The sequence below is a fragment of the Trematosphaeria pertusa genome, assembly GCF_010094035.1.
Source record: "Trematosphaeria pertusa strain CBS 122368 unplaced genomic scaffold BU26scaffold_19, whole genome shotgun sequence".
Classification (NCBI taxonomy): Eukaryota; Fungi; Ascomycota; class Dothideomycetes; order Pleosporales; family Trematosphaeriaceae; genus Trematosphaeria; species Trematosphaeria pertusa.
In genome coordinates, this window is record NW_022987230.1 from 322,844 (window position 1) to 346,376 (window position 23,533).

Genomic DNA, 23,533 nt, shown 5'->3' on the forward strand with positions numbered 1-23,533 from the left:
CTAAGGGCATTCTGCGAGGACAGGAAATCAGTGTAGGAGGATTGTAGTGTAAGCACTGTCCAATAGACATTTATGAGTACGTCGTCTAATCGGAGAGGGAAAAAAAGGATGATGGCCCTGAGGAGGTTACTGCAGTGCTGGGCATTGTGAACAATTGTCTGTTGTCTTTGAAAACCAGCTCGAGTAAAGCAATGTGATAAGTGTGCAGCATAGTCAACGAACCATGCACTTACCGTGCTTTAGAAAACGGAAATACACCATGCAAATTACGACGGCTATTGGAACGGTAGCGAGGGCAGCGATACGCAGTTTGCAAAGAGAACGAAGCAGTCTGTAGAATGATAAAAGTATCACGCGTTGCTGGTATTATATCTATCAAGTCTATGCACGATATCCTCCGTCGTGCTCCATGTCCGGATAGGCGCAAAATCTCCTTTGAGTCGCGCATATAAGAGCTTGCCTCCAGGCCCAGGTATCAATGCCATGTCCAAAAGCCATTCACGTTATGCCTCGAAGACCTGCCTTCTCCCTTCTCCCATCTACCGCACTACACCCTTCCCTTTCCACCTCTGCAATCTCTCCTCATACGCCGCTACCAACTCGCTTGCCCCAGCCAGATCCTCCTCAGGCAACCAATCGCTTGAGTCCTCACACCCCTCCCACTTGACTAGATAGTACTTCTTGTCCCCTCCGTACGAATGGGCGAGTATGGCTTCCACGACGTATTCCTCTACGTCTGACTCGTCTCCTTCGTCTTCGTCGTGGCCATTTTGGTGGGAGGGTTCAACCTCCATGGCGTCGGCGTCGGCGTCGGCGTCAGCGCCATGGGACGGCGGGTGGGCAGGGATGGCGTCGTCAGACGACTCTTCTGATTTAGATTCGGATCCCAATTCTGGCTCCGGGGAATCGTGGACGAGCTTCTTCGACATGGAGTGCGCGAGGGAGAGAAGCTGTTTAGACGAAGAAGCGGTCGCGGGAGCGCGCGGTCGCGAAGACGACGTGCTTTCTGTCCTGCGGCGCTTCGCACGATGCCGGTGGCGATCTTCCACGCTCTCTTCGTCCGAGTCGAGGAAGTGTCTCTCGTGGGAGTGCCGCTCAAAGTGTAACTGTGCGGCAGCACCAGACATGGATGTTCTGTCTTCCTCGTCCCGTTCCTCTTCTTCTTCCTCCTCCTCCTCATCAACATCCGTTATGTCCTGCCGCAGTTGTGGGGGTTTCGCGAGACTCCGGTAGGCGGCGACAGGCGAGACAGGAAGCGCACTATTGACGACGAACGAGGAACGTACGAGATCCGGCGACGGCTGTTTCAAGCGCGGCAGGTCCTCTTCCGACTCGTCTTCTTCCTCATCCTCATCCTCCGTCTCTGCAATAATCCGCTGTAGATCCTCGCCTTCATGATGTGGCGCCTCCAGCGGCTGGGCATCCTCCGACTCCATCCCCAGCCCGGAACCGAGCTCCGTCCGCACCCCTCTTCCACGCCAGCGCCCTCTTCCCCTGCCTCTCGGCCGTCCTCTCCTCATCGGGGCCTCTGGATCCAATCCCAGCCCACTCAGCATCCGGCTCCCCCGTCCCATCCTGGGAACCCTAGCATTCTTCCTTAGCCTGCGTCTCGCCAGCTCCTCCGCCTCAGCACGCTGCGCCGCGGCCTCAGCCTCTGCTTCCGCCTTGAACTCAGCGTTCTCGAAGCGCTCCAGCTCGCGCTTAGACACGTATTTGAGTATGCGGCTCATATCCACATCCTTGGTCTGTTCGCTGCCGTGTCCGTCTCCACCAGACCCGTCGTGCGCCGCGGGCAGGTGTGTAATGCGCACGGTGTAGTAGTTGCGGCAGAAGCCATCCTCGGTCTGCCTGCGGTTGAGGATTCGGGACTGCGCGTTTGGGATTGGGCATTCGTTCGGGAGGGTTTGCGTGATCGTGGGTGGGGTTTTGTGCAGGCGGAAGAGGTTGTTGTAGACTTCGGGGCCGGGCTTGTAGGTTTCCCACTCCCACTATGGACGCTAATTAGCTCTGTAAAGTGCCTAAGAGAATTAGGAGTGGTAGATCACGTACAATCATGGTTCTTCCGCGTCCTCTGCCGCGTCCACGGCCGCGCCCGCGGCCCGGGGCTCTCACGGACATTTCGTAGCGTGGTGAACGCGCAGTGTCCACGAACTGCGCGATAGAGCGGCGAGAGAAGCTGGGATAAATTGAATAGGGTTTTTATGGCGCGGCATGGTGAGGGGAACGTGCTATGAAGGCATAGGTGAATTGGGAATTGTCTGAGGTCTGGCATGGATTACATAATTCGCTAAGCTGCGGCAGCTACTAATGACCTCGGGAACCTGCCACCTGTCGAAGAGAGGCACTGTCCATCTCCCCCCGTCTCGTAAACATGAAAACTCAGCAATAGCCGTATATCGTACGATCTGATGCCTTCATAAACCATAGATAAGCAGGTGTCGCCGCTCCCACCGTCCCGATCATTAGTGCGTAGCTCTCCGACCAACCTCTCCTCGAGTCAGTCTGTCTGCCACCACATTGCTCCAACGTTTAAATCTGTAGTCTCCTTGTCGTATGATACATTCAGTCTCTCCGTATGTGGCATCTCCGTCGTCGTCCCTTGTGTTCCTATTTCTGAAAGCGATACCTTAAATCGTACTCCAACTCTTTCTGATTGTAGAAGCTCCATAAGTCGACTCCTTTCCTCATATCGCTATCCATGTAGGTATTGGCATAGCCAGACTCATAAAGCTGCGAGTATCCTCGTGGCCCAGCTCTAGACCATAGGTCTACGTCGTCGCCGTGCAGTAGTAGGCGGGGGTCCTCAGTGAGAGCCGGACGTTGGTCTGTACTGAACTCGGGCTGCAGGTTGCGCACTATGGAAGGGATAACAACCGGGTTGTTATGGGCGCGTTGGATGCTTTCGCCGCTGCGCGCTGGACGTTGGAATATACCGATCTCGGGCTGCAGGTTGCGCAATGTGGAAGGTAGCACGGCCGGGTTGTTTTGGACGCTTTCACCGCTTCGTCGAATGAGCGGGTTGTTATGGACGCGTTGGATGCTCTCGCCGCTTCGTCGAGCACTTGGGGCGTCGATGACTTCAAGGTTGGTGGCACGAAGGGTCTCATGGACACGTTGGATGCTTTCGTCGCTTCGTCGAGCACTTGGGGCGTCGATGACCTCACGGTTGGAGGTGCGAAGGATCTTGTGAGGAAGCGGTGCGCTGATTTCTTGGACGTCGTCATCGTACGCTCTCTTACGGCCCCGGAGATCAAGTGGCGCGCGGTGGGTAGGAAGGACAGACGGTGGGCCGAACCCTTGAAGGCTGCGGCTTCGGGGATCAAGTGTCGCGTGCTGAGGACGAGGGGCAGGCGGTGGGCGAATCTCTTCAACGTCGTCGCCGTAGGCCCTGATGCGAGCCCGGCGATCAAGCGTCGCGCGTTGGGTAGGAGGGATGGGCGGTGGGCTGATCTCTTGGACGTCGTCGTCGTCGGCTCTCTTGCGGCCCTGGGGATCGAGTGCTGCGCGGTGGGCAGGAAGAGCCGGCTTCTTGAAGACGTGGTCGCTGGGTTTGCTGGCTGTCTGGGACGCCTTGAATTGGGCCCCCTTCCGCCCTCGGGCCTGGCCGATCGCGCGCTGGGTGGAGGTTTCTTCGTTGGGCTTGAAGCCCAGGTTGGCGAAATACTGAATTCCCTTGCGGCTGAAGGGCCCGAATTCTGGGAAGCCGTCTTCGGGGCTTGGGGTGGAGGGCCGCGTTTCTGCTTCAGCGGCGGAGAAAGAAGCGGCGGCGACATGACCGTCCGGGGTGAGGAGGGAGTGGCCGTGGATTTCGCGCGCATATCGATTGATGCGCGAAATCAGCTCGGGGTCGGCCATGCGCGGGGGGTCACCGCGCAGGTACGCCGGGATGTTCTCCACGACGTACCCTATCCTCTCCAGCTCCCGCCAGAGAGCAGGGTCCCTCCACGCCAGGAACCCCTCCCCACCCCTCGCCAGCGTCATCCAGTACCAGCTCGGGCACTGTTCGATGCTGTACCCCCGGAACGAGCCGGTCCGAAAGCGGTAGACCGACTCGCCCGGGGGTAGCCTCCTCACCGAGGCGGCGTTGTCGGCGGCGGGCCCCTGAGCACAGAGAAGATTAGCATGGTGTGGACAGTCAAAGGGTGAGTGTTGACGGAGGAGGTTTGAATTCATCACGGCCTGGGGCCTGGGCAGTGGGAGCAGGAGCGGGCAGGATGGGACGGTAGTACTTACTCTGCTGCCGGCGAGCGCCTGTGGGCGTGGCGGCGGCGGCGGCGACGACGGCGACGAGGTCATCTTGTGTGGTGGTGGAGGAGAGAAGGTTGCGAGCGGCCAGGTGAAGAATATATATGTGGGCGGGCGCGGCTTCCCTCTCGAGGGCGACGGTGGGTGACCTCACCCACAAACGGTGGATCACGCCCCAGCAAAGCTCAGCTACTCTTAATTTTGCACTGGATTCAGATTCTCCACCCTTAGGAACCCCGTCACTGCGGCCTCGTTAGCCCTCTACGCACACGTCCAGTGTTAGACGCCGTCACAGCTTGCAACCTTGGCCGTGTGTAAACACCAACGGGCAGCTCTTTCCTTCGCTCCCACACTGTTTCATTGCGGCTTCCAAGTTAGTCCGTGGAGCACTTCTGGCTCTCACTCCCAAGCACCACAATTATTTCTTCCCAGCCGTAGTAACTCGTGCCAGCAAGCCAGGATGCTCCCTTTCCTTTTCCATCTTTTCCTTCCATTCCGCTTCCCTTTGCGCCGCTTGTCTCTTCACTCTCATGGTATTCCACCTCATGTAATAGCAGCAAAGCGGAAATAACGCGGTCCCGATTACACACCAGGCAAGGAGAATACCAAAGTTGAGCCCTGTTCGCGGATGAAGATCGAAGAGGATTTGGCGTGTAAGCTCGGCGACTACGCTATGTTAGTGTAGCCCTCTGAAGGCCTCCAGGCCGAGTACTCCCGTAGTGGCATTCAGGCGGCGGGATATGCCTTGGGGCACTCCAGGCCAAGTGTTACAAACTCACCATTGTGTATAGGCCATGCATATCCCCAGCGATAGAAGTCCGGCGCCAGCGGTATCGGATAGAAGCCGGTCGCTACATTGCTTATCACCCAAAAGATCAACCACAGCGCCGTCCACGGTGTCCCAAGAAGCATCGCCATATTCTCACTCGCCAGCCTACGCACCCAGCACGTCAGTCTCTGCTAAATGCCTTGAAGGTCTCCAAGGTCGGTGTTCCAGACCCTCAACTAATGCCTGCTGATGTGTGTAGATATACGTACCCGAGTGCCGTCATCCCTATCCAGTTCACCATCCAGTAGACGGGAAACGTCCCCCTCCCATATGCATTCGGATTCTTCACGGGCCAGACGCGCGAGCCCTTCGGTCGATCCATTGGCATGAGATACGCGAGCGAGACAAGCGAGTATATCAACGAGAGGAAGAAGTACGATACCACGGTCGCCGTGTACCGCCATACAATCAGGTGGTGGAAGAGCAGGGGAGGGTGGCCGCGCGGCGAGAGATACTTCATATGAATCGGCAGGAAGAACGTGAAGCTGAAGAAGGACAGGATGATCAGGTAGATCAATCCAATGCTGACTGCGGGCGTCGCGATTGGCGGGCCGAACGGACGAAGATCGTACTGCGTGAATTCGATGCCGGGGGATATGGCCTGCGGCGCGACGTCGAGATTCAGATCGCTGGCGGAGCTGTTCTGGAGCAGGTGCGTGACCCATGCGCGGCCGAAGTTAGAGACGGCGATTTTTTGGACTGCAATTATACCCGGGACGATATACGACGACGCCGTTCCCTGGTCCCTTGCCGAATTCAAGATGATCTGACATGCGCCCAGCGGATCATAACTCGCATTCCCCTGCCTCACCGCCGCATCAAGCATCGCCGTCGCATTCGGATTAATCACAACAGCCGCCCAAGCCTTGAAGTCGAACACGCTTTCCCGGACCTTCAGCGGGTCATTGTCGAAGTCAGACGGCGGGCGGAACGTGTAGCCTAGATGCGGTCCTCCAGCGTCGACAATCCCTTGGATGGAGCGGGTTACGAAGGGTCCAACGAAAGGAGTGACGTTATTATAGGGTGGCTGGCCGTCGAAGTCGACGACCCAGACGCCGAGGCTCTGGATGCGGTCTGCCTGCGGGAAGAGGGCGCCCCAGAAGAGGCACAGGAAGGCGAAGATAGCTCCAGCGAGTATGAGATCTAGAAAAAATTCAACACATCTTCAAGCTTTGCTAGGACCAGACATACTCGTTCTGACCCACAGCTTTATCACGTGCAACCGAACACCAGCCTACATGCCCGTATCAGCCTTTATCCTCCTTTAACAAAAAGCCCGCACAGAACTACAAACCATCTTCCAATGCCAAAACCCCGCCGGCTCCTCCGGAGGCTCTTTCCGGCTACTCCGTGTCCTCCCCTTCTGCAGCGTCGCCGGCCTAGTAGCCCTTGTCGTCGTCCGCGTCGGCACAGTATCCCTCTGCGTCTCCGCTTTCTCGATATCCAGCGTCCCGTCTGTTTCCTCCGGCTCTACCTGCTCCTCCTCATCCTCCGTAGCCGTAGACTCTGAATCCGAAGAAGACAGGTGGCGATCATGCTCGTAGTCGGGCGCGATCTGGCAGCCGAGCGTGGGCGTCGCGGACATGGCGTATGATGAGTTAGTTAGTCCCCTTGCGAGTCTTTGCGATTAGGCGATTGCAAGGTTTTCGGATGGAGTTGAACGGATATTTAGAAGGGCAACAGACGGGCGCGGTTTTGCTGTGCTGGGCCTTGCGTAGTAGTTAGTCGCTGCGCTGACAAAGATTATGCAGCAGGATGATCGGCCGCTAGAGATTAGCGATGCGGGCTGATTCGCTGGACTAGGATGCGCCATATTGGGCCCTGTGAATGTCAGCATTTGACAAAGACGACGGCGCCGGCACCTTGCGGGATGCTGATTCGTTCATAAATGATTCAATAGAACGGGTCGCATCACCAGGTGCTTCTAGGTTGGCTTCAATATCTCTTGATCTGTTTATTGCGGGTATCTTCCTAAATTCCTTCCTAAATTCCTCCCAACTCGTGCCTGTCTCACATGAATCCCTCCGTATGAATATCGACTCCTCGCTCTCTCCTGCCCATCGCGAAATCCAGATTCATCCTTGCTACTGCGCTCTTCGCCTGCATTGCCACCCCAGCGTTCGAGCAAACCGCCACCATCGTCTTCGCCGTGCTCGTCCGCGATGCCGCCACAGAGACGATATGAGGAATATTCGGACGGGAACCGTAGAACCGCGTTATGAACTCCGGCTGTCTTTTTGACCCTGTTTTCCGCTGCTGATACCGGATGAGTCCGCATTGGCAGGACTCTGAGTCGGCGGCTTTTGGCGTGGCGCGTGGGAAACGAAGAGAGGGCATGCGGGACCAACACGAAGTGTCCAGCTCGTCTAGCGTTGACTGTCGGTCTGATATGATGGGCCGTTCTTCTTGGTCGATTAGAGTGGACGCGTCGCTCTCGTAGCTTAAGCAGCTTTCGACCTCGCTGACTACCGGGCTGACGTGCTTGAGATCCTCCTCTTCTTCGTCTTCGTCTTCCTCGTCGTCCAACGCATTTGGATTGCGGATCCGCAGCGGCGGTCGTCCTGCGAAGTAGTTCCTCCGCGGCCGACGCAGATGCGCAAAAGGGTCGTATTCCCTCATTTCAGGCTCCATGCCTCGTTCCTCCGACTGAGGGCACGTCGCATAAAACTCCGCTTCGACCATTATGTCTGATTCCCGCAGCATTGCGCTGTGTTTTGAGAGTAGGTCCATCACGGAAGCCTCGAACTGGGGTTCGATATGTCGATTGGCCCATATGAAGCGGATATGCTGCGTGCGGAGCCGCGGGTGGCCGTTGAAGCACAGCTGTTCCAAGTATTCGAGGATGGAGAGGATGAAGGAGACGCCGGTCGAAGAGGCAATCAGTGTGATGTTCTCGTAGTCTTCCCAAGTGGGCGGGCTTCCGTACGGGCCGTCAATGTACGCGGTGAGAGATGAACAGGGCCGACTGGCGTTCGGACAGGGGAGCGACAGCCATTTGGAATAGTAGTCGGCGAGCCTCTTCGTCAGTCCAGAGTGAGACCGTATCATAAGGACCATGTCATTTGTGGGAGGTGTGCTGCAGCTCGATAGGAGACCATTATGCTCCGCATCGTGGTGCTTGTAGGCCGGGAAGGGTGCGGACGAAGCTTCTGAACACGTTGCGGGCGTAAACGGATGAATTTCCAGCATGCCGAGCTTCGGTAGGTAGAGCCTGACGTGCTGACCTGGCCTCCACGCCAGCGGGGCGTCGCAGATTCGGATGATGGTAGCCGATTCCTTCGGATGCAGACCGAGATTTGTGATGAACGGCGTCATCATCTTGACCGGGTGTCCCATGGCCAAAACCTGGCGACCAGGCTCCTTCCTGAACTTCGCAAACCTCCTCTTCAAAGGACGGACGCTAACATTATTCCACAAGAATCCATAGCACGCCAAGCACTTGTCGAAGGCTACGATAGCGACCGATGCGTAAATGGGGAGCCGGGCATATCTCGGGACGTGGTGCGAAAGAATCCACAGGAAAACCAATGTCATGGCCCAGTGATTGATGTAGAACACTCGGTAGCTCCACCTTCTCACAGGTAGAATGCTCGACAGGGCAATCCACACGAGTGTACCGTACGCTCCCGCGCCGTATCGTACCACGGACATGGCCTTGCCCGGCGATCGCATCAGGTCGTTGACCGATATCGAGGACATCATAATCGCCATATGCGTAGTGGCGGAAACGAACAGAGCGCGTCCGACCCATCGATGGATCCAACTGATTCTCTCATGGGAAAGCCCGGCCAGAAGGTTTAACGGTCCACGCTTGGTCGAGAGGAAGTACAGGAGAGGAACCTGTGCTAGCGTTATCCAGGCGGCGCGGAACGCGACGTCGTCGAGGAAGTGCGAAGACAACTTCGGCGCATCCACGGTAACTAATAGGGACACTATTGTGCAGATATACACCGCCAATATCGCGACGTGACCAAGCGAGAGGTTCGTGGGCCGGATGCCGAATAATCGCGGGAACGGTAGAAGAGAGATAGCTTTGAACAGCGCCTGGATGCGCTCGATTGGGACGGATAGAGGAGAATTATGTGACCACGCAGAGGTCTTGTGCAGGCTTTACACATATCAGCAAGAGTTTAACGGTGGCGTTTGGCGGAGCTCACCATTTTCGAATTCCCCACGCCCAAACCCTCTGCGCGAATCTCGCCACAACAAGGGTCCAGATTGCTAGCCAGAACGCTTGAGCAATTCTTTGATTGGACTCTCCTCGATGCTCCAGATGGTGTTGATATCGCACGTCGTCCAGGCTGTCGACCCCGGCTGCCATTCTGTTGAAGCTTTGGCCACAATAGCTCGAGTCTATGCTTCGCGATCAGTCCTGCAGATAGCTCATTCAACGCATTGAGAGAAAAGATCGATAGCGACAGAGATTCACTCGAATTAGTATAGATGGCAGGTAGAAAGAAAAGGAAAGAAGAGTGTACCCAGCGCAAACCAGGCGCACGAAAGGCCCGACTTTGTGTGAGGTGAACGGGAGCGATCCAGGAAGGATGGCAAAAGAGACCCAGTGAACCGCTTTTGGAGGAAAGCCCATAGCCAAGCTGCCTAAACAAGCGCATTGTCTCAGGAACACAAGTTGAGACCTAATAATAAGCGATTGCTATCGTTCGACGCCTTCGAAACCATGCTGGTGTTGAAACCCGAGGTGACGCGTTTCGGACGAGTCGGAGCCCACGACTGCCAACGCCATTGCGCATTCAAATGAAGACTTGTCGTCGGCCGGAGAGCGCGCGTAACTGCTTCTAACCTTCGCAGAATTGTATTCGGGCCCTCTGAGACGGGATTGCGGTGATCAAGGTAGGGCAGCTCGATGAGAGAGTTGTGACGGGGCGGAAGTGCTCCGCGACGACGCTAAAACTTCCCTGACTCGCTCCGCCTCAGGGACGTCAACCGTAAGCGAGGGACACTTCGGTGCCTTTCAGGCAGAACGCCTCGGTACTCGGGGACGCAAAGATGCTAGAGATATGAAGGGTCTATGAGATTGTTGAGAGTTCAACAGCTAACGCAGTCGCAGTATACCTAGGTCAGAAGGGGGAAGGATGAGAGCGCCTACCAATTCGGCCGTCGTTTCTTCAGGCAAGACGAAGGAGCTTGAGCCATATTCCATCACATGTGCTCCTGTCTCTTAAAAGATCTTGGAAAGCCATCAAGAAGACAGATTCTGCTGAGTCCTGCAAGAAGGAAAGAACGAAGGACAGCTCAAGACTCCACGAGGAGAAAACTCACGATCCCGGCCCGTGCACTCCTCCACCACTCAGCACCCGCGAATAACATAATACCCCTGCACTCGGCTCAATCTGTGTAAATGTGGCCGATACGAAAGAATATTGAACCAAGTCTTGGACGCAGCGGCAGTCAAGAATCCACAAGAATGCCTAAGAAGGTGGCAAAGAGCTTGGTGCAAAGCAAAGAAATTCTGGAGGCATTGGCATTCGAGCTTAACACGACTTCATTCCAAACTATGTACAGAAGCTTTGTAGTTCAAACGAGTGAAGCACTGAGCGCACCCACCACCATGGCCACCTTTTTTTCACACGATGCCGAAGGCTTTGCGCTGCGGGCAAATCCACGGCTACGCTGAGACCGTTTAACCGAAGGTGGAGTTGATGGGGCCGAACTTGATGTTGGAGTAGGTAACAGACGCGCTAGCGCTTGCGCTTTCAACATCAGCCGGGACACCAGACGAAGTCTCGCACTCGCCACGGCCAACGCCGGGCGTGTCCGCGGACTTGTCGGTCGGGTAGGTCGAGTCGAGCCAGAGCATGTTGGCGTAGTGGTCATCCCACAGGGACATAACCAAGACCATACCAGTCTGGAGCGCGGAAGCCATGTTGGCCATTCCGCCCTTGTCCTGGAACGACGTGGTGTCGCCGAACGCCACCTTCTGGGCATCACAGAAGGACGCGGTGATAGAGTTGCCGGGATTGCCTGCGATGGTCGACTCCGAGTTGGGGATGACCTTGCCGCCTTGGACGTAGAAGCGCTTGATTTCCATGCTGGCGCCGGAGCCGATGAACTGCGTGACAACGGTGAATTTCTTGCTCGTGTCGACCGTCTTGCCCTTGCCGTAGAAGGTCTTGTCGCCCTGGCGGTAGCTGTTGAAGTCGCAGCCGTCGGGGTCGCAGACACCAGCGTATCGGTCCGCGGAGTAGGTTCCGCCACAGCCATCACCAGAGCACCTGCTCTGCTCGATCGTGCTGCAAGAGTGCGGCGTGACAGCAGTCGACACCGAGTTGGCCTCCCAGATATCCATCTCAGCGCAGCAGGAGCCGTAGCCACCGACACCGGCGTTCTCGTCGTTGGAGGAAGGTTTCCAGCCCTCGGCGTTGCCCTAGTACCCTCCGTTAGCTGCGTGCAATCGAGAAATGATTTTATTCTGTGAGCTCACCTCGCCGTTGATGAACTTGAGATCACGCGGGCACTGGGCATCGCAGTATCCAGTTCCATACTTGGCTCCAGCCTTGTTCGTCGAGTACTTCTTCATGCCGCCGTCGGCGTCCATGGAGACAAAGTACAGCGCACCATTCAGACCGCAGGGCAGGTTGGAAAGGTCGACATCGAAGGTGAATTCCCGGTCGGGAACCAGCTGGAACATCTGATAGGAGGAGTCGTCGGCCATCAGGTAGGTGCGGGAGCCAATGTTGGTCGAGTAGGATCCCTTAGTGACGAACTTCAACTGCAACGAGTTGCCGCTAGCAGTGATGCCGTAGGTGCCAGTGTAGTCGGCTCCATCAAGGGCGCAGTTTGAGGCGCAAGACTTGTTGTCCGCGCAAAGCGTCGAGTTCCACTCATTCCCGGTGTAGCAATTCGTGTAGCTGATTTCCTATTAGTCCCCTGAAGTTTCTCGTTGGTCGGATCATCAGCGTACCCAGTCTTGGTGTGGAGCCAGCGCCAGTTGGCGTCAAGCACAACCTTTCCATTCTTGGACGTGCAGCTACCCTTGGCAGTGCATTGCTGCCAGGTCATCCCGGGGTGGGTTTCGGTTTGCTGGGTGCCGACCAGCTGGCCGGAGGCCACGGCGAGGAGGGAAGAGGCGACTGTAAGCAGGCGATACATGGTGGACTGCGAGTGGCGGGTTGACTGCTGGGAGACTCCTGTGGGGAATGTCTTGAACTTATATCTTGGGCTGCCACATCGTGGCGCTTGCTGGATGTATTGCCCTTCTCAGCGCGGACAGCGGGAAGACATTAGGACAGGGAAAGCCAGATGGCATGGCGGAACGACGGGAAGGCGAAGTTGGACGGCTATTGGAGCACTGTGAGAAGTGTAGGGGTTCGCGAAGAGTTTCGAGTGTGCCTTAATTCCACTGAATTGCTGGACTGTGCTTAAGAATGATCGATCCAATTTGCGCAGAGCTCTCGAACGAAGTGACTGCAGGGTTGCGCAAATGGATCCACAATGGAAAGATGAACTCAGACATCGTCGGACCCATTGGGGTGTGTTACCGTGGGGCTGGCGGCAACGGCATTCGCGGGCTTTCCTTTCGCGGCTGGCCGCAATCCTTGATTGGGCCCTGTCGATTGAGGGGGTAGTGTTATCCAGGAGCTTCCAGATGAGCCTCAGATACTCTATTTGCTGTGCATAGTCGAACGCGATGGCGACCCGTGATAGGTGCTGCCAGATGAATTCAAGCATCGGCTGCAAGAGGCGGCTAAGAGGGAAGAAGCTCCATGCCGTGGACTAGGCATCCTAGGCCGCTTGGCGCTAAAGGGGTCCATCGTATGACCGTCGATCGTTCAGTAACCCGCGTTACAAGGCGCTTGACATTCCCTAAAGCTCAACTCCACTTGGAAAAATTCGGGATTTTCCTTCAGGCTTCGTGGAGGGAACTCCTAGACCGTGCTGGGCCGACACAGTGGCATCGCTGTGTTGGCTCTTCGTGGCAAGCTTGGATACGAAAGAATATCTTTGCTTCGAGTTGGCAAAGGCTTAATTGGCTTTCCTCCTTGGCGAGTATCGGTATGGCAGAAGCTTTCTGGAAGAAATGTAGTGGCGGGGCACAGCAGGCTTTCATTTCCCTAGTGGGGTTTGTTTGGTGGTTTAATCGGTCGACGGCAAGGGTGCTTAGACCCTGACTTTGGAGTGAGGGCTATTGAAAGCTGTGATGTCTTGGTTAATCTCTATAGATGAAGTTGGAGTTCAGGGTACATTTCAGGCTTACCTTCGCTACTCCGCACTGCGGGGATGCAGGGGTTCTCCGCACTGGAGCTCCCGACACACGAAATGTCTTGATTGGTGGCTGTACTGTTCGCCGTTAAAACTTTCGTAGTAATCCACCTCTTAATCTGTCCTTCCGGAGTCGAAGGCCTTTGCACGCGCTGTGGACTGAACGGAAGATAGCTCCGAAGCCGGCCCAAGCTCGTAGATCGATGTTCCGTGGAAGGGAATGACATATTCGTACTATTGGGCGTGAGGAGTGTGGCATGTGACTGAAGAATTTGGCGTCGATGCAAAATATAGGCAACGTCGAGGCGTAATTGCGTTGTGCAACACAGACAGGGTTACAGCATGGGCATGCGATGGGGGCGCCCAACCAGAGAACAATTGAAGGGCTTAACCAGCCAATGACCGGAAGTATCGGGCGGCCATCGAACGATTCGAAATTCTCTGGCCAAAGTCCTTCTGGTTAGATCGGATGCCGTGTCGTACAAGATCTGGTGAAGAAAACCTGACACCAGGCAGGGAATCGGAGAAATGCTGAAAATGAAATGTGCGGGGTTTTGACACGAGCGGAACGCTTCTGGAATCTCCGCCCTGACCCGGTTTTCGTACGCAGCGCGAGGTTGAGGCTCAGCAGAGGCTGAAAGAGCCTCCTTCAAAGTCGATGCACAGCGAGACATCGTACCTTAAGTAGGAGCCATAGCCAAAGGTGGCCACAAGCCTTTGTACCTTTCCGCGGCCAGAAGGAGGGCGGGTAAACGTCTATCACTTGGCAACTAAGCTGTCAAGCACAGCTTTTGCTGAGCGCCGAGGCGCTCAGATGCTGAGGCTCAACAGGTAGAGTGAAGATGGTGCGAAACCAGGTACTGGACTCGGATTAAATGATGGGCAGAGCATCATGATGGCGTCGACGATGCGCCGCAGGATATAGCGCAGGTGCATTAAGGCGGCTACAGCCTATCAAAGCCAGATATGTCGAGGCTGTAATATATGCGCCATAGAGGGCGCAGGAGGGAGCGCATCCGTAATCGTCAGGAGTTTGGCGTGAAGGACGCGCTCATGCGTGCTTCGAGCCGACGAAACTACAGCGCGATCCGGAACACCAGCCACCAGCGGAAGATGGAATTCGGAGTGGTGCATCGAACATGGGCGTCGCGGTCGTATTTCGCGGCCGATATTGGGTTTCTGGGTCCTGGCATATGGGCTCCAGGAATGCGAGATCGTCAAGATGGAACAGCGCATTGCAGGGCAAACCGGGTAAATGTGGCCGATCGTAAGGGAACCGGGCCGGCGAGCAGCATCGACGAAAGTCATCAACTGCGGTCACCTGCCTGAAAAATGACGATCAAATCTTTCAAATGATGCCCTGGGACTTGGGAGGGAGGTCGGAGGGTGGACGAGGGCTAAGAGTTTCAGACCAGGCGCCTAATGACTAAGCTTCACGTGACCTCGATCTCCTTTCCATCGTTGAACCTGCAAACTGCAATACAGTCTAATGAAAGTTGACTGGTCCCAGTACGAGACCGACCTTCTATCAAGCATTAGGCTAGCAATCTTGATGCCTGTGGATAGTTTCATCCCAGTTCGACTGTGCTCCGCGGAGGTGCGTGCAACTCTCCCGCGGCATCACGCTCTCCTGAAAGACTGTGAGAAGGCCCTCAGAACCTCCGCCTCTGCGCAACCTAACTATTCTGGAGTGCAATCCTTAATCCCTTCAGACACCAAACTTGAAAGCTAGAGCGCAATGTTCGGATCCTCCAGCTTAGTCATGCTCGGACCGTCACATCCGATATCCGGCCCCCAAGTCCGAACGCCTACTTTAACGTCGTTCCATCTCCTCATCTCCATCGCCATCTCCGCTTTGTCCGGATCCTTCGTATCTGCCCTCGGGACCTGTTTGCCCTGCCATGTCGACCCGGAGCGCTGAGTCGCGCGATAATTCGCCAGATGGCGTGGACGCGTCTCCCGAGAAGCGCATGAGCAAGAAGCGGAAGGTGCTATCATGCTATGCGTGCCGCAACCGCAAAATGAAATGCGACCGCGTCTATCCCGTCTGTGGGCGATGCCAAAAGACTGGACGAGCCGATCAGTGCACTTATGATCCGCGCTTGCTGGAGGATCTGCCTGTGAACGGCGATGGGCACGTGGATGGTACGACAAACTTCGGGAACTTTGCCCCGCCGGACAATCCCTCTTCTGGAGCCGTCTCTTCCAATGTCCTGACCTGGAAATTGAGGGTCCAGGAAAGGCGTCTTGACCTTCTTGAACGGAGGTTGGCTGCATCTGGGAGTGCTAAGGGCTCTTCCTTTGGCGAATATCCCTCCCATTTCGACGACTTCGAGCCGGATGAGCCACCATTGCGCGAAGAGATGATGTTCAGGGGCAAGGCCTTCAAGACCCAGTTCTACGGGTCGACCAGTCCTCTCAGCGTGCTGACCCAGGTACGCCCCTTGCCTATCACCATGCCATTTGGGACATTGTCAAGCTAACGGCATGACCAGTTTGCCGAGCTCCAAGTGTTTACACGAGAAGCCTTGGTTTCGGACACGACCATGCTGCGCATCCGTACCGATTTCAAAGCCTTCAGAAACCGCCGCAAAGCCACCCTGAAGGAGAAAGGCCTCAGAACGCAGGGCAGCGATGAAGAAATCTATGCGCTGATGCCTGACAAGGGCATCGTGGACGCCCAAGTGGATCTCTACTTTCGGATCTTTGAGACGTCGTATCGCATCTTGCATGAGCCGACCTTCTGGAAAGACTACCGTGCCTTTTGGGAACGGCATTCCAGCGAAGACTCCCCCGCCAGCTTTGCAGCCATCCTTCTCTACGTCATGGCTATCACCAGCTGCCTTTCCCCGAGAGATGAGAACGTCTTTGTTGGAGATAGTTCGGTTGACCGGGAATCCGCTTTGCACTTGATCGAAACGTGCGATGCTTGGTTAGCACGCCAGAACCGCAAACACCTGACGCTTTCGTTCTTTCAACTACAATGCCTGTCTCTGCTCGCCAAGAGGGTCAATTGCTTGAAGCTGAAGCAGGACTGGATAAACTGCGGGGATGTGGTGCGACTTGCTATCGCGGCTGGCATGCACCGCAATCCATCGTTGCTGTCCGGTGGGAGGGTATCAGAGTACGATAAGGAGATGAGAAGGCGGCTCTGGGTGACCATCGTCGAGATGGAACTCCAATCGTCGATCGACTTTGGGCTCCAGTCCTCCCTTTGCGGTTTATACTTCGACGTTCCCCCGCCAGCGCATCTTCCAGACGATGCGTTTTCTCAGGACACGCAGCAGATACCCGCCAGTCGACCGCTCGAGCACTTTACGACTGCGTCGTATCTCATTCTAACATTGCAATCACTACCTCTCCGCGTCCATCTCCTGCAACTTCTAAACAACCCAACCACGGATCTCCAGTACTCAGATGTACAACACTATGACGCCCAAATCACTCAGCTCCTCTCCTCACTCCCTTCGTGGAAAGATCCGCGTGCTGCAGTACCCGCAGCGTTACTAGACGTGCAGCTACGGCAATTCCTCTTGATGTTACATAGACCGTACGCAAAGCTAGCCGCGAAGAATCAGCGCTACAGCTACTCCTTTACAGCGTGTGTGGATGCAGCAAGCTCGATAATGTCCACGTATGACGACCTCGTAGCGAAGGGAGTTCTTGTTCTTAACCACCTCCGAAACGATATCTTACGAACCGGCATCACTCTCGCCCAAGTAGTCTACCACAATTGTTCGCCTTCTCCCGGACCCGCTCCGGTTCTTTCTTCTCCTCCATCGAAAGAACCTCACCTGCCCGCTGTCGACCTACCGGAGACCTACGCACAGAATTCTATCCCTCCCGCTCCCGAAGTCAAGATACCTCAGCTTCCCACGTCCAACTTCCTCACTACAACTCTTTGTACCACCGCAATAGCTCTCCTCGAGAAAGCCCGCTTGACATTCGAGCACAAAGTAATGCGCCTCGGAACAGGATACCTCGAATACTGGCTCTTCTGCTCCGCTCTGGGCCTTATGCCTTCAACCTCCCATTCAAACCAACCCGCGACCTCAATCGCTTCTATCACACACTCCGCTCCGGAAGACATCCGCTCGCGCGGCCGAAAAGCCCTCGAGCGTGTAACATCTCTTTGTTTCCGCGTGCTCGCCATGCAAAAAGATCCCGAAGATAGCTTCGCTTCCTCCCTCCGAAGTGCTATAACCCCGCAAACCCCATTATCCAATATCTCTCTTCCTAGCGCTACGGCACTCGCTTCTGGAAGCGATAATCTGATGCCACCAGTTATTCCAGGCGCAACAGGTATAGTAGAGCTTGCGCAGCAAGGAAAGGGCTTCGGAAACGTCGGAGCGTTCGATGGCTTGAGCGACATGCAGGTCGATCTGACCGGCTGGACGTTTCCGGAGTTTTGGGCTTTTGATATGGCGGGCGATTTGTGATTGGGTTCTTTCGAAGCGGTTTCGGCGCGGTGGAGAGGCGTACAGTGGAGGAGGGTATTCCATGTTGAGCTCGTCAGTGTTCTCTTTGCTCAGCTTGAGCTGCGCTACACTCCACGCGAGGTTGCCCGCGTCAGTGGTTGTGGCGCCGGTTCGGTCATCACCGGAATTATATAGGGTAGTGCTAGCACCTTGATTCGACGCAGGAGTCTTCGCGGAGGGCGGTGGAGTCGGCGCGGCGCGAATTGAGGGAGGTAGATTGATAGTTTTTGGCGGCATTTTAGATGATCAGCTTGAATGTTCGTCACATAGTCTACAGGTTAGTGTTTTCGCCAAGCTTTAGACACAAGTTCTTTCACTGTAGGGAGAAATGCCACGATATGCGAGATCGTCTTTCTTCGCGAAGCAAAACGCTCGAGACGCTCAGTATTCGATTTAGAATCACATAACCTAAAAGAAAGACCACAATCCCATCCATCCGTCCCCCAAAGAAATGTACGAGCCATGACAACCACCCACGCCATCAACTGCCAGGCAGGGCTGACGCTAGGGGATATATCCGACATCGCACCACCACCGCATCATGTACGAATACGTACTTTGCGCGCTCCCGGCTCAGCGCGTGCGCTCCCTCGTTTCTCTCGCTGTGCTGCCCCACAGTGTCTGCGGGTTTAGATCCTGCCGAATTCCCTCCCCCGATTTCCCTCCAGCGGTGATGGTTGGTTTCTTAATCTTGGCTTGTTGCTCGCTCGATACTGCTATGGAGGAGCGGTTTCGAGGAGTGAAGGCCGAGGCAGGGGGAGTGTGGGTAGGGTGGGTAAAGGAGCTTCGGGGGTATGGGTAAGGGAGGGCTTCGAGGAGGACGTAGTTCACAGAATGTAGGCTGAAGACATTTACTGGGTAGAGCGTAGAGTGGATGGACTGTTTTCGTTGTACTATCTGTGGCACTGTTAGCTGCAAGCTGATCTGGAGAGGGTCACGAATGCTCAGTGAGCGAGCTACTACCAGGTTTAAGAGACCGGGAAGTGCGCTGTCATGGACGCATAGCAGCAATAGGAGAAAGCGAAGCGGCACAGCAGTTCGAAGTCGAGGTGAAGCTGATTAACTGGCGTTTGTTGTGCCGTTCCCTCAGCAGCCACTCGCTGACTAACGTCCCGTGACCGCCAAGCGACGGCCACAGTATAAAAAGCTCCTCCTGCGCAAAATTTGATCTCTAACAAACACCCCAAAAGTACAGGTAAAGCTACCCTCCTCCAGCGCCCACCACCACTAGCTAACCACCCTCCAGCTCCAGCAGCTCAGTCGCCAACGCTCCTCATCCTACCCCGGCCCTGTGCCGCACTTCTTGGCGGCGAACTGGTCTGTTGCGCTGGTCCACCCTCGCCGATCGCCCAGGGCTCGACCATCAGCTGGCTGAGGGCATAGTACTCTACCACGTCACCAACTCATCGCTCCGCTGCACGTCTCCTCCCGCCGGCCTCCACACCACTCTCTCCACCGAGCTCTGCACCACCATCACTACATATCCAGCTGCTGGCAGCTCCAGCGAGGACACCAGCGCGCCCACGTCTTCGGCAGCGACCGGCTCGGCGGTCGCTGCCTGGGCGGCGCTGCTCGACTTCCGCGACTTCCTTCTGAAAGACGAACCCGTCGGAGCGATTACCGATGTGGCTGGGCGTCCTTGACCGTGGGGTTCGTCTTAATGTTCCGAAACCTCCCGAACAAGCTCGACTGGGTAAGTGACACGTCTAAGCTATGCAGGGACAACAGCACTAACCTTCTATCGCAGATGACGCTGAAGGGACTTCTTGATGAGGCCTGCTTCGGCACGTTCGATTTTCTATACTTGCGTATAGACTTCAAGACGAGCTGCAACGTCGGCTATGCGTTCATCAACTTTTCCGACGTGACGGGCATGATCACCATGCTGGACCGAGTTGAAAGCTGTGGCTGGACGTCCTTGACAGCGGGTTAGCCCCCCGCTTGATGAAGTCTGCTTCGGCACGTTCGATTTTCTTTACTTGCGTATAGACTTCAAGACGAGCTGCAACGTCGGATATGCGTTCATCAACTTTTCCGACGTGAAGGGCATGATCGCCATACTGGACCGAGTCGAGCACTGTGGCTGGACGCCCTTGACAACGCCTTCATCAACCTCTCGGACATCACTGGCATGATTGCCATGTTGGACCGCGTAGAGCACTGTGGGTGGAAAGGATACCGGTCCAACAAGGCAGCGGAGTATCGTCATGCAGGGGAGGCCAAGGGGATCCAGTTCTCGTGCAGAAATTCCGCAACTCATCGGTCATGCAGTGGGGGCCAGTAACACAACAGTAGAAGAGAAAGAACTTTTTGCTTTTTAGATAATGATGAATGAATTGCGATTAGCTTTTTACCTCCTGGATTCTATGACCTGAAAAATTCTTCAATGCCTACCTCTGCGCCGGTGATGATGACGTACCACGTCCTTGCCAGTGCCATGCATTGTTTCGCCAGCTCTGCTTCTCCCTTTGTGGTGTAGCCCTCGGCAAGGTATCGTAGTGCTCGTGCTGCTTCGACATTGACCAGACCCGCGTTGTTTGTGATCGTGAACTCGCCTCCTTCTGCTCTTGCAATGATGCCGAAGTTTCGAAGGAGCTTGAGCGCGTATTCGATGGTCTTGTCCACGTTCTTGACGGAGCGCCAAGCTTCGGTGAGGAAAAGGGTCGGGTGGACGAGCGCCAGGCGGGGCAGATGGGTGTATGGATCTGGCTCACCTGCCTTGGTCGGCGTGTAGAGAGCTTCGAGTTCCCTTAGTCCCCGGGCGATCTTCTTGATGGACGTTACAGTCGTGCCCTTTTCTCCCAGCCTCATGACCATAGCCTTCAGCTCTTCGAACATCCTGATCCGCTCTCGTCGGACTTCCTCGCTGACGCTATCGTCCACGACGCATAACTCGCAGTCACACTCAAACATCCAGGTCGAGCGGTACTTCTCCTGTCGATCGGCGATATCCACGTCCGGTGAGACGTATTGGTTCGTGATCTCTTCGCCGGCTTCGATGTCACGGCTTGCGCGGAGGAAGTGTATGTCCCCGATGAACGTCCGGACCGCATTTGGCGTGCAGCAGTGGTTGACGTAGGAAGCGTGGTTCCAGAAGCCATTTCGCATTTCGGGGTTGGAATTGGGTGCTTGGTGGAGCAGGTCGGAAGAGCGCGTGGGTACGGAGAAACAGTTGTAGCGGCGAATGAGCTCGACGCGGAAGCTACGAATTAGTCAAAACTACCGCTCAGGTTGCCATATAGAAAGAGCAATTTTCGGGAGATTAGGAACCGTGGACTCACACATCGACAGGAATATCCTCTCCTTCAGGAACCTCCCAGCCATTCGTCTTCCAATAGCCTCCGTCGTCCAGATCGAAGTACTCCTTCCTCAAACTCGGATTCCAATTCAGCTTCTGCACTAGCTCTTTGAATAATAACGCGCCGGGCCTCGGGGATGCTGTTTCATCTCCCAAGCTATATAGCAGGCAGTCACTGCTTCTGTCCTGGATGAAGTATCCCGGCAGCACAAAAGCCTTCTCCGCAGCAACGAGCTCGCCAGACTTGAAAGCTCGCTTAGCGAAGAGTCCGCGACCATGAGAGGTAGTCTGCCGGACCTCGGTATCGCAGGTGTAATTAGCAGCATCGACGTGGAGTGTCAGCGGCCCGACATAGGATGATATGAGCGGGAGGTTGTATTCTGCGTTGGTCTGATAGATGCCGAGATCAAATTTGATCCTGGCGGCCAGTTCTTTCAAGGCCCGAGGAATGTTGGAAGATATCTCCAGCGGATCTTCGGTGCTGTGATTGTGGAGCCAGGATTCTACTGTTGAAGCGTTGACGAGCTGAGAAGATGATAGCGAAGTGGTCGAAACTGCGTGGACGGAGATTGCTCGTGAAAGGTCGTTAGCCGCATCGTCCAGACGTAGCAGCACAATGTTGACGCCACATCGCTTCCGGTAAAGATCTATCTCGGAGACTGGGTCTGGATTCGCCGACAGCCACGCTAGTCCGCGGTCGTAACTGTAAATGGTAAGCCCGAGGACGTAGGGTGAGTGCACTAATGGCTGGAGGAAAGATGGTGATGGACCATAAGACTTACAGCTCAAGCGCCTTCCGGAAGCGTTTCTTCAGGAACATCATGTCTCCTTCTTTCTTCCACTGGGAAGCGTCCTTATTAGCATCGACAGGTTCAGGCTGTCTCCACGCGTCCGGGACGGTATCTTCATCCTTCTTCAGAATAACTAGATCGGAAGGATGGTCTACGCGGATATGGTAGCCGCCGTCAACGAGCCTGCTCCAGCATGGCTGCTTGACAGCAAGAAGGAAGCCCTCGGCAACAATAGGGTCTACGGAGTTATCTTCGAGGTTGCATATCGTGAGTCGTGTCACATCGCCATTTTCGTCTTCCGCAACAGTAACCGTGGAGGAATAGACATACGGAGACGTGATGGTTCGGAGGAGTAAGACTGCATTCGTATCTCTCCTCTCGATTCGGAGGTCATCGAGATGAACCTATAGAGCACGTGAGCCTCTTCGGCATGATTGGTATCTGTGGACGTCGAGCCGGACGAGGGGAGTGATACCTTGTGGTGGGTATTATTCTGAATGGAAGCCCGAGAAGGAGGATACGGCAGGGGTAGGATCATATTGCGAACCGGTACATTTCCTTCGGCTAGTAGCTGTAAGTGTCGTTCATGATTCTTGACAAGAGTATCTCGTGACGGCTTTGACTTCGGATGTTGCCCGTTCTCCTCGCCATCCTTGACAATGTCCTTGAGCCGCTCTGGAGATTCCTCGTATGTATTCCGAAAATTCTTGGGCACAATCATATTGGCGGTGTTTTTCTTCTCGACACCGCAACGTGATGTCGATAGTGCCTACCAAGTAAGACGATCGATCGGACGCGTGACAGGGGTCAGGTTGGCGACAAAATCGGCTAGGGCGGGTACGGCGCGGCGAGGATGCAGTCAAAGGATAACACGAACAGCGATGACGAAGCTTGCATGTGAGTACAGTAATTCAGCCGTGGGTTGCGCGGTCTTGAGGTTTTGTGGGTTGACTGATGCCGTTCTGTCCAGGTGGCCTCGACCATGCGGCTAAATGATGCCTGGGTGCAATATATTCCGCGCGTGGAAATTAGATTAATGCGACGCTTGATTGGATTACCGTGGCCCTATAGCGAAGATCAGCTTCTAGAAAATGCATCGAAGATGCGTAGAAGTATGTACTGAATTTCGGAATGTAGGGTGGTCTACCGCGCTGCTCGAAACGAGGTCGGACTCGCATCTGTCATCGCCCTAGAAAGGTATCGCTTCCTAATCACATAAGCAGTCATAGGAGATGATTTGCTGCAGACATGGTTCGGACTCTATCTGCCGCACTTACCATCGGAAGCATAGTATAGGTCGATTTCGAGGCTCCCGTTTCCGCCGACTCGCCTGGGTTTTACAAGAGCGCGCATGTCACCAACGAGAGCGGAAAATAAAATGGAAGGCGGGCAGGGTAGAGGTGAGAAAGAAGGTCATCTATTCAAAGAGCGCGAAGAAAGGCACCCGAATTGGCGTGCAAGAGTGGCTGATGCTGGGATTGAGTCGGGAATTGGTGGATGGGGGAGGGCGGCAGAAACAAGTAGGAAGCAAGTATGGACCGGAATATGCAAAAATGGAGACCTAGAGACATATCACTGGCATAGTGGAAGCCATTGGGTCTAGGGAATACGGAATACCCCGTCCTCGGCGTGTCTAACCCGTTGTAGCAGCCTCGGGTGTCTTAGCTGCCTT

At 55.3% G+C, this 23,533-nt stretch overlaps 10 protein-coding genes across 10 annotated transcripts; 3 read left to right on the forward strand and 7 right to left on the reverse strand.

Annotated features, from left to right (window-relative positions):
- Positions 1 to 347: 347 nt before the first annotated feature.
- BU26DRAFT_524207 (uncharacterized protein) lies at positions 348 to 2,230 on the reverse strand. Its single transcript, XM_033830232.1, has 2 exons — positions 2,050 to 2,230; positions 348 to 1,988 (listed from the first exon to the last, which is right to left on the reverse strand). The coding sequence occupies exons 1-2, from the start codon at positions 2,053 to 2,055 to the stop codon at positions 540 to 542; spliced, it is 1,455 nt and encodes a 484-aa protein (XP_033677613.1). The 5' UTR covers positions 2,056 to 2,230; the 3' UTR covers positions 348 to 539.
- Positions 2,231 to 2,265: 35 nt separating this feature from the next.
- BU26DRAFT_524208 (uncharacterized protein) lies at positions 2,266 to 4,015 on the reverse strand. The gene has a single exon (XM_033830233.1). It carries the CDS (start codon positions 3,979 to 3,981, stop codon positions 2,608 to 2,610), a length of 1,374 nt encoding a protein of 457 aa, XP_033677614.1. The 5' UTR covers positions 3,982 to 4,015; the 3' UTR covers positions 2,266 to 2,607.
- A 229-nt stretch (positions 4,016 to 4,244) lies between these two features.
- On the reverse strand, positions 4,245 to 6,759 carry BU26DRAFT_524209 (uncharacterized protein). The gene is made up of 5 exons (XM_033830234.1): positions 6,369 to 6,759; positions 6,266 to 6,308; positions 5,284 to 6,217; positions 5,025 to 5,179; positions 4,245 to 4,911 (listed from the first exon to the last, which is right to left on the reverse strand). The coding sequence occupies exons 1-5, from the start codon at positions 6,657 to 6,659 to the stop codon at positions 4,664 to 4,666; spliced, it is 1,671 nt and encodes a 556-aa protein (XP_033677615.1). The 5' UTR covers positions 6,660 to 6,759; the 3' UTR covers positions 4,245 to 4,663.
- Positions 6,760 to 7,084: 325 nt separating this feature from the next.
- On the reverse strand, positions 7,085 to 9,395 carry BU26DRAFT_510452 (uncharacterized protein; the record flags this gene model as incomplete). The annotated part of the gene is made up of 2 exons (XM_033827230.1): positions 7,085 to 9,182; positions 9,232 to 9,395. The coding sequence occupies 2 exons, from the start codon at positions 9,393 to 9,395 to the stop codon at positions 7,085 to 7,087; spliced, it is 2,262 nt and encodes a 753-aa protein (XP_033677616.1).
- A 1,320-nt stretch (positions 9,396 to 10,715) lies between these two features.
- Positions 10,716 to 12,184, reverse strand: BU26DRAFT_438407 (glycoside hydrolase family 7 protein; the record flags this gene model as incomplete). The annotated part of the gene is made up of 3 exons (XM_033824289.1): positions 10,716 to 11,459; positions 11,517 to 11,943; positions 11,997 to 12,184. 3 exons carry the CDS (start codon positions 12,182 to 12,184, stop codon positions 10,716 to 10,718), a joined length of 1,359 nt encoding a protein of 452 aa, XP_033677617.1.
- BU26DRAFT_129566 (uncharacterized protein) lies at positions 12,021 to 12,851 on the reverse strand. The gene has a single exon (XM_033819632.1). It carries the CDS (start codon positions 12,761 to 12,763, stop codon positions 12,293 to 12,295), a length of 471 nt encoding a protein of 156 aa, XP_033677618.1. The 5' UTR covers positions 12,764 to 12,851; the 3' UTR covers positions 12,021 to 12,292.
- Positions 12,852 to 15,122: 2,271 nt separating this feature from the next.
- Positions 15,123 to 18,087, forward strand: BU26DRAFT_555343 (uncharacterized protein). The gene is made up of 2 exons (XM_033832314.1): positions 15,123 to 15,729; positions 15,790 to 18,087. Exons 1-2 carry the CDS (start codon positions 15,196 to 15,198, stop codon positions 17,731 to 17,733), a joined length of 2,478 nt encoding a protein of 825 aa, XP_033677619.1. The 5' UTR covers positions 15,123 to 15,195; the 3' UTR covers positions 17,734 to 18,087.
- A 928-nt stretch (positions 18,088 to 19,015) lies between these two features.
- BU26DRAFT_609947 (uncharacterized protein) lies at positions 19,016 to 19,907 on the forward strand (the record flags this gene model as incomplete). The annotated part of the gene is made up of 3 exons (XM_033835963.1): positions 19,016 to 19,465; positions 19,520 to 19,700; positions 19,762 to 19,907. A coding segment is annotated over one exon (400 nt), but the record flags the coding sequence as incomplete, so codon positions are not given.
- BU26DRAFT_570688 (uncharacterized protein) lies at positions 19,433 to 19,907 on the forward strand (the record flags this gene model as incomplete). Its single annotated transcript, XM_033834047.1, has 3 exons — positions 19,433 to 19,465; positions 19,520 to 19,700; positions 19,762 to 19,907. The coding sequence occupies 3 exons, from the start codon at positions 19,433 to 19,435 to the stop codon at positions 19,905 to 19,907; spliced, it is 360 nt and encodes a 119-aa protein (XP_033677621.1).
- A 169-nt stretch (positions 19,908 to 20,076) lies between these two features.
- Positions 20,077 to 22,937, reverse strand: BU26DRAFT_555345 (SET domain-containing protein). Its single transcript, XM_033832315.1, has 4 exons — positions 22,337 to 22,937; positions 21,853 to 22,265; positions 21,054 to 21,773; positions 20,077 to 20,974 (listed from the first exon to the last, which is right to left on the reverse strand). The coding sequence occupies exons 1-4, from the start codon at positions 22,580 to 22,582 to the stop codon at positions 20,137 to 20,139; spliced, it is 2,217 nt and encodes a 738-aa protein (XP_033677622.1). The 5' UTR covers positions 22,583 to 22,937; the 3' UTR covers positions 20,077 to 20,136.
- Between the last annotated feature and the right edge of the window lie 596 nt (positions 22,938 to 23,533).

What these genes read in the sequence shown, in the direction of transcription:
- BU26DRAFT_524208 (XM_033830233.1), bottom strand. Translation starts at nt 3,981, where the DNA reads ATGACGCTGGCGAGGGGTGGGGAGGGGTTCCTGGCGTGGAGGGACCCT.
- BU26DRAFT_524209 (XM_033830234.1), bottom strand. Translation starts at nt 6,659, where the DNA reads ATGTCCGCGACGCCCACGCTCGGCTGCCAGATCGCGCCCGACTACGAG. An exon ending in GGTTTTGGCATTGGAAGATG is followed by an intron (nt 6,309 to 6,368) that starts GTTTGTAGTTCT and finishes ACGGGCATGTAG; the next exon opens with GCTGGTGTTCGGTTGCACGT. An exon ending in ATAGGGATGACGGCACTCGG is followed by an intron (nt 5,180 to 5,283) that starts GTACGTATATCT and finishes CTGGGTGCGTAG; the next exon opens with GCTGGCGAGTGAGAATATGG.
- BU26DRAFT_129566 (XM_033819632.1), bottom strand. Translation starts at nt 12,763, where the DNA reads ATGCTTGAATTCATCTGGCAGCACCTATCACGGGTCGCCATCGCGTTC.
- BU26DRAFT_555343 (XM_033832314.1), top strand. Translation starts at nt 15,196, where the DNA reads ATGTCGACCCGGAGCGCTGAGTCGCGCGATAATTCGCCAGATGGCGTG. An exon ending in CTCTCAGCGTGCTGACCCAG is followed by an intron (nt 15,730 to 15,789) that starts GTACGCCCCTTG and finishes CGGCATGACCAG; the next exon opens with TTTGCCGAGCTCCAAGTGTT.
- BU26DRAFT_555345 (XM_033832315.1), bottom strand. Translation starts at nt 22,582, where the DNA reads ATGATTGTGCCCAAGAATTTTCGGAATACATACGAGGAATCTCCAGAG. An exon ending in AGAATAATACCCACCACAAG is followed by an intron (nt 22,266 to 22,336) that starts GTATCACTCCCC and finishes CGTGCTCTATAG; the next exon opens with GTTCATCTCGATGACCTCCG. An exon ending in TTCCGGAAGGCGCTTGAGCT is followed by an intron (nt 21,774 to 21,852) that starts GTAAGTCTTATG and finishes TACCATTTACAG; the next exon opens with TTACGACCGCGGACTAGCGT.